Source organism: Salmo salar, chromosome 01 (assembly GCF_965601325.2).
Source record: "Salmo salar chromosome 01, fSalSal1, whole genome shotgun sequence".
Taxonomy (NCBI): Eukaryota; Metazoa; Chordata; class Actinopteri; order Salmoniformes; family Salmonidae; genus Salmo; species Salmo salar.
Genome location: NC_138291.1, coordinates 111380665 through 111392169, shown reverse-complemented (window position 1 = coordinate 111392169; position 11505 = coordinate 111380665). Strand labels below are relative to the sequence as shown.

General features: G+C 42.7%; 1 protein-coding gene across 1 annotated transcript; it reads right to left on the bottom strand.

The window, feature by feature from the left end:
* Window positions 1-7613: 7613 nt before the first annotated feature.
* On the bottom strand, window positions 7614-11426 carry LOC106577308 (NADH dehydrogenase [ubiquinone] 1 beta subcomplex subunit 8, mitochondrial). Its single transcript, XM_014155256.2, is given in 6 exon segments — window positions 7614-7786; window positions 8390-8545; window positions 10279-10378; window positions 10734-10860; window positions 11281-11299; window positions 11301-11426. Coding segments are annotated over 6 exon segments (606 nt in total). The 5' UTR covers window positions 11412-11426; the 3' UTR covers window positions 7614-7693.
* Window positions 11427-11505: the final 79 nt, after the last annotated feature.

Sequence of the window (11505 nt, the reverse complement as noted above, 5' to 3'; positions counted from 1 at the left end):
CCCAAAGCTAAAACATGTTGTGAAAAGAGTGACCTACGTTTTGCAGACTTTTCCCTTTGCAAAAGTAGTAAAAAAAAATTGCGTTGTTTAAAAGGGGCGCACAGGGGAATTGAGTTATTGTGCACTTCACAGAGTAGGGGTTCCTAACGGACATAACGCAGATATGTGCAAGAACACGACAATAGGATCTCGCCAGCTCATGCTTGGCTCATTTGTTCCCATTGGAAACGAGGGTGTGGTCTATCTTGGTTTATTTATAAAATCTTTGATTCACTGTCGTCTTGGTAAACGTTCTTCTTTTATGAGATTGGGTTGGCGGATCGCATCCAATTTTTAAAGTGCCTACACCGCCACCTACTGTCCTGGAGTGAGGCCAGTCACAGCTCTTCTTCTTCTTCTTCTTCTTCTTCTTCTTCTTCTTCTTCTGTGGGGGTTTATCGACGTTTGGCATCCAACATGATGGTGCATTACCGCCACCTACTGTACTGGAGTGTGGGCCAAAGACGGAGAAACTAAATCCTACCTGCCAGCCCGTTATTCTTAAAAAAAATCTAAAATATTTGAGACTATATCTAATGATGTTCTACACAATAGACTCTTTAAACTCGTTTCCTGTATCCCCTTCTCCCTCATTCTAGATCTCAGCCTATCTCTTTCCCTCTGATACTGTCCACACTAGCAATACATGCTCCACGGTCTCTGTTTCCTGGCAATAATCACACTTTCCTGTTGGATGCTTTCCTATCACGTTTAAGGTCTTATTCAACCGGCTGTGTCCCATCCTTAATCTTGTAAAAATAGCCTCCTATTTTTTTGTCCCTTCCTGCCGTCCTCCCCTCTCCGACTTTCCTCTGTACTTGAAATAAATGCCTGCCCTTAGTATCTCTATTCCACTGCTCCTGTCATCTCTGCACCATCACTGTCCATATCAGGCTTTTAACCTGCTCCTGTCATCTCTGCACCATCACTGTCCATATCAGGCTTTTAACCTGCTCCTGTCATCTCTGCACCATCACTGTCCATATCAGGCTTTTAACCTGCTCCTGTCATCTCTGCACCATCACTGTCCATATCAGGCTTTTAGCCTGTCATCTCTGCACCATCACTGTCCATATCAGGCTTTTAGCCTGATATATTGTATTTACTTTGCTACCATGGCCTTTTTTGCCTTTACCTCCCTTATCTCACCTCATTTGCTCACATTGTATATAGACTTCTTTTTCTATTGTATTATTGACTGTATGTTTGTTTAACTCCATGTGTAACTCTGTGTTGTTGTATGTGTCAAACTGCTTTGCTTTATGTTGGCCAGGTCGCAATTGTAAATGAGAACTTGTTCTCAACTTGCCTACCTGGTTAAATAAAGGTAAAGTAAAATAAAATAAAATCTCTGCACCATCACTGTCCATATCAGGCTTTTAACCTGCCATCTCTGCACCACCACTGTCCATATCAGGCTTTTAGCCTGCCATCTCTGCACCATCACTGTCCATATCAGGCTTTTAACCTGCCATCTACGGACACCACCACTGTCCATATCAGGCTTTTAACCTGCCATCTCTGCACCATCACTGTCCATATCAGGCTTTTAGCCTGCCATCTCTGCACCATCACTGTCCATATCAGGCTTTTAACCTGCCATCTCTGCACCACCACTGTCCATATCAGGCTTTTAGCCTGCCATCTCTGCACCATCACTGTCCATATCAGGCTTTTAACCTGCCATCTCTGCACCATCACTGTCCATATCAGGCTTTTAGCCTGCTCCATCACTGTCCATATCAGGCTTTTAACCTGCCATCTCTGCACCATCACTGTCCATATCAGGCTTTTAGCCTGCCATCTCTGCACCATCACTGTCCATATCAGGCTTTTAACCTGCCATCTCTGCACCATCACTGTCCATATCAGGCTTTTTGCCTCTGCTTTGCTCATTGAAACTACATCAACATCCCTACTACTAAGTGCTTGTTTAGCCAGTACATCAACTGCCTTGTTCCCCTCCACCCCCACATGGGCTGGGACCCAAGTAAATCTTATCTGTATACCCATCTGTCTAATCCTGCCATGGGTTTGTAGCACCTCATACAGCAGGTCTTGTCTTCTACTTGACCTAAAGGACTGGAGACTCATTAACACTGCACATGAATCAGAGCAAATAACTACTCTGTCTGGCTTGACTTCCTCCACCCACTGAAAGGCCAACAGTATGGCCATCAGCTCTGCCGTATATACAGCCAGAATATCTGTAAATACGTTTCCTGCCACCCCACATTCCTGCACTACAAATGCTGACCCAGTAGGTCCTGTCCTTCCCTGGCTTCCGGATTGGTTCCACTAGTGCTCCTTCCAGCTGTCTGGTAGTTTCCCCTATTCCCACACTCTGTTGTACAACACCAATACATTATCCAGTGCTTCATCACTAAGATGGGCCAACATAACATAGCACATTTCTCATCTTTCCCAGGTGAAGTTAACCCAGCCCTTACCCATTGCCCTTTTCACCTCTGCCATGGTAAATGGTGCATTCAATGCATCATTTACATCCTCCCTCCTATCCAGCACTCCAGGATGCTCCTCTCTTGTTCTCTCTTGCCCCGTCCTCTGACAAATTTACAGAGCTTTGCACTTGGACAAATGCTTTGGCCATCATCTCTGCCTTCTTCTCATCTTTTACTGCCACATCCTTCCCACTCATCAACACTGGATAGTCCCACTCCCTTCTGAAAAATATCAGCTGTGAAATCCTGGAGATCTAAGAACCTATTAGCCGTTTTCACAATTTCTTAGATTTTTTGTTAGTTTGTCATGTACAATTAATCCCCTGCGCAATAAACGCAACAAAACCCACCTTCTATACGATTAGTATTTCAGGATCTCTCAATTGACTGACATCCACAGACTGTTGGAGATCATCCTCTGCCATAGCTTCATCATCTCTACCCGCTGCTTCGACAATTTTCACTGCCTCTGCATAGGACACCTTCTCGACAGCCCTGACCCTTCCTACTTTGACCTCCTTCACCCTAACAGGGCACTCAGGGAATGTGATTTCCATCACAATGGCAACACCGCGCATCCTCAGACTCTATTCCGTTTGCAAACACTTGACAAGTGGCCTTCTTTACATTTATGACATTAAAGTGGCTTTTGTACATCAGATCCCACCGCATATCTCATATATCCCAGCTTTACATGGGTCGGGAGAACTTGTTCATCAAACATCAATAATACGAAGCCATTTCTCCTTCTTTCCATTCACAGTGTGGGTTAAGTGACGTGAATCAACTATTCCTGGCATGTTCATCTTAAACCATGAAGCCTCAATCTCCATCGAGACACCAGATATGACACCTTTTATCAAATCAAATTTTATTGGTCATATACACATGGTTAGCAGATGTTATTGCGAGTGTAGTGAAATGCTTATATGGACTTGAAGCGAAGCTGCCATCTCTATCGGCGCCATCTTGCTTATCAGTGCCCTACTTCAATAATCATAGCATTCACAGTGCTTTCTGCTTTTGACACAAATTAAATCAACACACCACTCCTTGTCACTCTGACTGACTCAACTTCTCCCAATGCATCCTTCACCTACTTTGTGACCATAAACGGGTTTCCCCCCCCAAAAAAATGTCCTTGCTCATGAATCGCACTCGAACAAGGAATGAGGCATTATCATACCGAGGCTTATCTTGATTTACAACTTCAGGTCTTTTAGCTCCATTCTTAGTGTTACAGTATTCCAGACATTTCCTCTATCTTCACTCACGCCAACAGAACTAAGCATCACCTCCGCTTCCATTGTTACTCTCCCACCTTCGGTAAGCAACTCCAGTATATATTTGGCCTTGTGTTTTAGTTTATTGTTGACCTTTTATTTACCTAGGCAAGTCAGTTAAAGAACAAATTCTTATTTTACAATGACGGCCTACCCCGGTCAAACCATCCCCTAACCCGGACGACACTGGGTCAATTGTGCGCCGCCCTATGGGACTCCCGATCACGGCCGGTTGTGATACAGCTCGGGATCAAACCAGGGTCTAGCACTGAGATGCAGTGCCTTAGACTGCTGTGCCACTCGGGAGGTTTAGTTTTCCTGCTGAAAGGTGAATTTGTCTCACAGTGTCTGTTAGAAAGCAGATCACCTTGTTTTTCTCCAAGATTCTGCCTGCGCTGAACTCTATTCCATTTATTTTGATCCTAAATAAAGTCCCTAGTACTTGCCGACGACAAGCGTACCCATAAGCAATGTTCCCTCTAAACTGCGCGTGTGGGCGGGCGCCCCACTCCCCATGACTACCATACAGCCTGCACAGAGAAGCATGAGATTGAACTTCACTCAACTTTCGTCAAGTTTTCTCCCTTAGTTAACACTATCAACGTTTCCCTTTACTGTGGGAATTGTGATAGAATCAACGCAATATCGGCCACTTTCAATGCAACATACCGAAACAAAACGAACTAGTCAAGACATTGTGTTGTAGGCAGAACACATCAGTGTAGGATTCTATTTCATTGACAAGCACCACTCAGCCCATACTCTACACACAGACCGGTGAGGCCTAACCAATCAGAGCTGCAGTAGGCCTATATGCAAATAGACCATTGCCATATATGGATCTGTGCCGTTCACTTTGAACTGGACTGCGTTTACAGCATGAGTGGTCTTGAGTAGATGTGTTTGTTTTGAGATCAAAGCAAGAGCTGCATGTAGCCACGTGTGTAAATTTGTTTATATCCTTTGCTAGTTAGTGATTTATTAGTTCAGTTATAGATCATTAGTAGTCAACAATAGGGGAGTGATTATTAGTGAGTTATTAGTCCAGTTATAGATCATTAGTAGTCAAAAATAGGGGAGTGATTACTAGTTAGTTAGTGAGTTATTAGTCCAGTTATAGATCATTAGTCGTCAACAATAGGGGAGTGATTACTAGTTAGTTAGTGAGTTATTAACCCAGTTATAGATCATTAGTAGTCAACAATAGGGGAGTGATTACTAGTTAGTTAGTGAGTTATTAGCCCAGTTATAGATCATTAGTAGTCAGCAATAGGGGAGTGATTACTAGTTAGTGAGTTATTAGCCCAGTTATAGATCATTAGTAGTCAGCAATAGGGGAGTGATTGCTAGTTAGTTAGTGAGTTATTAACCCAGTTATAGATCATTAGTAGTCAACAATAGGGGAGTGATTACTAGTTAGTGAGTTATTAGCCCAGTTATAGATCATTAGTAGTCAGCAATAGGGGAGTGATTACTAGTTAGTTAGTTATTAGCCCAGTTATAGATCATTAGTAGTCAGCAATAGGGGAGTGATTACTAGTTAGTTAGTTATTAGTCCCGTTATAGATCATTAGTAGTCAACAATAGGGGAGTGATTACTAGTTGGTGAGTTATTAACCCAGTTATAGATCCTTTATAGTTAACAATAGGGGAGTGATTGCTTCCTACAAGAGCACAAAACCTGTGCATTTCATGACATCTTTGAAAAGCCAGTCTGGTAAAGAGCTTTGTTATGTCTTAAAGGGGCAGTGTTGTATTTTGAGGCAGGCTTAAATAAGCTAAGTAGCCAATAGGCAGAGAGTAGCATAATTTGTTTGATTCTTTGTAATAATGGAATGAGAATAATGCATTTTATTTTGTAAAGTCATTTCTTGCATCAAACACAACATTTTCAGTCACCTCATCTGAAGGACAAGTGGATAAACAGGTTCATGTCAAGCCCTGTATATTTTTTCAAAAGTCTGATGGAATGTAGGCCTACATTGAACACCACACATTGGCTGGTACTGTAGACAATTATAGAACAGCTATTTCCATGTTAAAATATTATGGGATGCATTTTCTCCATTGTTTTTGATGGTAGGCCTACATTATGATCAAATAGCCACAGTAGCCTACTTGGCCACTGTCTGAAACTGTAACTTAAAGCGGGTAAAGCCTCAGTGTTCACAGTAAACACGTGCTGGAAGTTACACAGAATGTTCCCAACATTCAAGTTTGCGTTCAGCAGACCTGACATTTTTTCAGTGCCGAAATTGCTTTGAGGGAACATTGCCCATAACATGATGCAGCAAAATATGAAGAGTGGTACTCAGTGATGGATTTGTGCAAAACATAACACTTTGTATTCAGGATATAAGGATAATTTCTTTGCTGTTTTACTTTAGTGCCTTATTGCAAACAGGATGCATGCGTTTGAATATTTTTAATCTGTACAGGCTTCCTTCTTTTCAGTCTGTCATTTAGGTTAGTATTGTGGAGTACCTACAATGTTGTAGATCCATCCTCAGTTCTCTATCACAGTCATTAAACTCTGTTTCAAAGTCACCATTGGCCTCATGGTGAAATCCCAGAGTGGTTTCCTTCCTCTCCGGCAACGGAGTAAGAAGGCCTGTATCTTTGCAGTGACTGGGTGAATTGATACACCTTCCAAAGTGTAATAAATTATTTCACCGTGCTTAAAAGGAATATTCCAATGTCTGCGTTTTTTATTTTACCCATCTACCAATAGGTGCCCTTTGCACCTATTGGTTGATGGGTATCTGTTTGAATCTGTGCTTGAAATTCAACGCTTGACTGAGGGACCTTACAGATAATTGTATGTGTGGGGTACAGAGATGAAGTAGTCATTCCAAAATCATGTTAACCCCTATTATTGCACACAGAGTGAATCCATGCAACTTATGACTCGTTATGCATAATTCCACTTTGACATTATGGGGTATTGCTTGTAGGCTCGTGACGATCTAAATTCAGTCTAACAACGTGGGAAAAGTCAAGGGGTGTGAATACTTTCTGAAGGCACTATTTTTATGTTAGTCAAAGAAGTTTAGAAGTTGAAATTGAGTGTAGTAGTGACTGTATGCACTATGAAAGTGACGCAGCATTTAAGGATGTAACCTTGTCATTTTGGTAGGCTTTTTGAATGGTCTTCAATAGGGAAAAAACATTTGGCAGAAGTAAATTCGTTCACACAAAAATATAATTTGATATCCTAAAACGGCCTCGTTTTCACATTGTATTTTTAATTGTCAAACCCAATCAAAAATATTATGGGATAAGACCCAGACGTATGACGACTCCACTTGCACAGCGTTTTACAGTAGTGGGATAGTATCTTTTAATGACAGTCACCCTAAATTAAATATAACGTAGCACCATAATGCACTATGATATAAAGGACTACATTTAAATACACAAACAAGTAATTGCCTATTTACCATGTAGCCTAATTAATTAGCCTACCATGTATTTACCATGTCAACTGGCTATAGGACTATCCACTGATCTCCAGTCCCACTAAGCTCTCTCTCGGAAAGGAGAGCCACGGGAAGCAGGCGACGCCACGGGAAGCAGGCGACGCCACGGGAAGCAGGCGACGCCACGGGAAGCAGGCGACGCCACGGGAAGCAGGCGACGCCACGGGAAGCAGGCGACGCCACGGGAAGCAGGCGACGCCACGGGAAGCAGGCGACACCACGGATAAGTGATATCAAAAAGTTGTACGCAAGCAACGTATTCCAGAGTTATCTGCATGTTTTAAAGTTTGTAAAGCCATTCAATCTTAAGGGGTTTAGAAAGAGTAGCTTTCCAAAGAATAAGATATAGGTGAAAGATCAGGAATGTGACTGAAGTCACACTAATAACTCTTTATTAGACAGAAATATACACATTTAGAGAAGTAGATATTTAAATGTTAAAATGTTTGACTTCTTCAGGTTGTTTCTCAGGATCCCCTCCTCTCTCTAGGTGCAGGTTGCTGTAAGGATATTGTTTCGGTGCCTGGAATAGAGAACAGGGATGTCCTAACAGGGGGCATCAGACAGGATGTACCTATTCACCTTTCCTACAGAAGAGGACATTTGAAGACCTTTTTACTTTTTAAACAGGTGTTTGGTGAGTGTGTGTGAGGTGCTCAATGGTCTTCAATAAATACCAGAGAGCTATCATAAGGAAATTAAATAGCAAAATATAGTGGAATATGATAATTGTGCTTCAGTTACCAATGCATGTCTTCGCTCTATTGAATTGGTAGCAGGGCAAGGAAACAAATGAAAACACTAACAGCAGTAGCATCATCTCCGACTCCGTGTACACCCGTCATTAAACTGTATTCAGGGATCAGATCTGTCGCTCCAACTGTAAAATCCAATATTAGTGTCCACGGGACACATCTGAGGGGTAGACCCAAAGGCTGTAATTGTATAGGTCCTTTTCAATTCCAGATGTCATAGTAAAAGATCTTGAGATACCAAAATTGGAAAGGGTTTCAATACAACAGGAAAGCATATAATTATATTATCTTCTGGTCTGTGACATCTTAGGGGTTACAACAGCGATTACAACTGAGACAACGACTGATGCTTTGCACAATGCAATACTTACCACAGGCTGGTAAGATGGAAACTTCTCCCCAAGGTAGAACATCAGCAGCATGAATCCAACGAAACCAAACAGATGTTTGCACATGGTGTGCCAGTCCACAGGGCTGGGCGACGTGTCCACTCGATTCCTGATGAACATGTCAAAATCCCAGTGGATCTAGAACGAAAACATGCAACATGCGAGAACCCAACATGTTTGTTTCCAACATTAGGGCTGTTTTCCTAAATGAGTTAAATCTGCTTTGCATTGTTTTCTTGCCGCGATACTAAACAAGTATCAGGATACTGGTATTGTCCCAGACCTAATATATAGTGTTATTAGTCAGTTGTGTGGTCACGATACTTGTAGGCAGATGTCTTATTTTTAATATACACTGAAAAATAAATAAGCCAAACATGCAACATTTTTTCCTGAGTTACAGTTCATAAGGAAATCTGTCATTGAAATAAATTCATTAGGCCCTAATCTATGGATTTCACATGACTGGGAATACAGATATGCATCTGTTGGTCACAGATACCTTAATAAAAATGTAGGGGTGTGGATCAGAAAACCAGTCAGTATCTGGTGTGACCACCACTTGCCTCATGCAGCGCGACACATCTCCTTCACATAGAGTTGATCAGGCTGTTGATTGTGGCCTGTGGAATGTTGTTCCATTCCTCTTCAATGGCTGTTTGAAGTTGCTGGATATTAGCTGGAACACTGTCGTACACGTGGATCCAGAGCATTCCAAACATGCTCAATGGGTGACATGTCTGGTGAGTATGCATGCCATGGAGGAACTGGGCCATTTTCATCTTCCAGGAATTGTGTACAGATCCTTGTGACATGGGTCCATGCATTATCATGCTGAAACATGAGGTGATGGCGGCGGATGAATGGCACGACAATGGACCTCAGGATCGCGTCACGGTATCTCTGTGCATTCAAAATGGCCATTGATTAAATGCAATTGCGGTCATTGTCCGTAGCTTATGCCTGCCTGCCTGCCTATACCATAACCACACCATGGGGCACTCTGTTCCCAACAGAAAACCGCTCGCCCATACAACACCATACACGCTGTCTGCCATCAGCCCGGTACAGTTGAAAGCAATATTCACCCGTGAAGAGCACACTTCCCCCTCTTTCCCAGTGGCCATCGAAGGTGAGCATTTGCCCACTGAAGTAAGTTACGACACCAAACTGCAGTCAGGTCAAGACCCTGGTGAGGACGACTAGAACGAAGATGAGCTTCTCTGAGATAGTTTGTGCAGAAAATCTTTGGTTGTGCAAACCCACAGTTTCATCAGCTGTACGGGTGGCTGGTCTCAGATGATCCCGCAGGTGAAGAAGCTGAATGTGGAGGTCCTGGGCTTGCGTGGTTACACGTGGTCTGCGGTTGTGAGCCCGGTTGGAAGTAGTGCAAAGTTCTCTAAAATGACACTGAAGCGGCTTATGGTAGAGAAATTAACATAACTCTGGTGGACATTCCTGCAGTCAGCATACCAACTGCACACTCCCTCAAAATTTGAGACATCTGTGTTGTGTGAAAAAAACTTTACATTTTAGTGGCCTTTTATTGTCCCCAGCACAAGGTGCACTTTTGTAATGATCATGCGGTTTAATCAGCTTCTTGATATGCCACACCTGTCAGGTGGATGGATTATCTTGGCAAAGAAATGCTCACTGACAGGGATGTAAACAAATGTATCAAAATGGGAAAGAAATCCACCTTTTGTGCATATGAACCATTTCTGTGATATTTTATTTCAGCTCAGGAAACCAACCTTTTACATGTTGCATTTATATTTTTGTTCAGTGGAAGTATTGTGAGATCTGATACTGTATCTTGACAACACTATTAGTCAGTCAGTGTGTAGAAATATACCCCACGTCTATCTTACCGGCTCTCCCCAGTTCCTCCTCAGGTCTGGATGGTCCCAGGAATACCAGGGGTCTCTCTCATGCTGGGACCTGTCGGGCAATAGTGGGTAGTCTCCATACCTATAGAAACACAACAGGGGAAAAAGTGTGTAGGTGAATAACCTTAGGCAATGCACAAATCCTGAAACGTTAAACTCCCATTGCTGTCCAATATTTGCTCTCATTCTAATATATATATAGTGCATCCCATAGGGCTCTGGTCAAAACTAGTGCACTATGTAGGGAATTGTATACTGTTTGGGATGCAGAGCCTCAAGTCATTTCAGTGAGTTCAACCCACAGGTTGAATTACCAAATCAATTTGCTAGTTGTCTGGCAAAGGAACATAGCTCCTGCTGTAATGGGGTGGTGTATAGATGACAGGAAAACAATGGCAGGTGTGTCCTTCCTTATCCATGGTACCCCACTTCCTTACCCCTCGCCATTATCCGGGATTGGTTCATAATCCTCCACCCTCATGTTGTACTTCTTTGCTGCAGCTGCTCTCTCCTCGGGCGTCTTGGGGTATGGCCCTGGCAGCATGCCCTTGGAAGGTCCAGAGGCTATACAACATTTGAAAACAAGTCAATACAGAACCATTTATCCCCATGATCAACCAGAGAGTGTGATTGTTAGCTAACTAGCCGTTTGAGAGTAACGTTAGGAATTGCTTTAAAAATATATATATGTACACACCTAGCGTATGTACTTGCACAAGTTATCCCAAGACCGTAACGTTGGCTGGCCAGGTAACCGTGTATGGGATCTAGCCTAATATTTGATCGTTGACAGCCAGCTACATACTACTGAATGATGCGTTAACTAACGTTAGTAAACCACTGAACGAGATGCAGCTCTGTTGTAGGCTAGCTCAAGGTTAGCGACAGTTTGCCTGGCATGTTCTAACTTCCATTCCAACTTGATGCAGGTATTTTGCATTTGAACAACGATATCGCAAAAATCCTAAAGATCTATGAACCAACCTGCTCTGACTTGGGAGAAAAGCGCCGAGAAGCCTGGCTGTTTCCCTTTGGAAAGAGCTTGAGCCCAATTTCTGAATCCCACGGCAGCCATGTTCAATTGTTGCGGTGACATTGAACGGTGAAATACGCATGCGTCCAGTGATAACTACGGGAAATCCAATGTTTTTTTTCTTCTTTTTTTTCTCCCCCGCTTCGCTTCTTCTTCTTTGGGATTTGGTTGGTGAT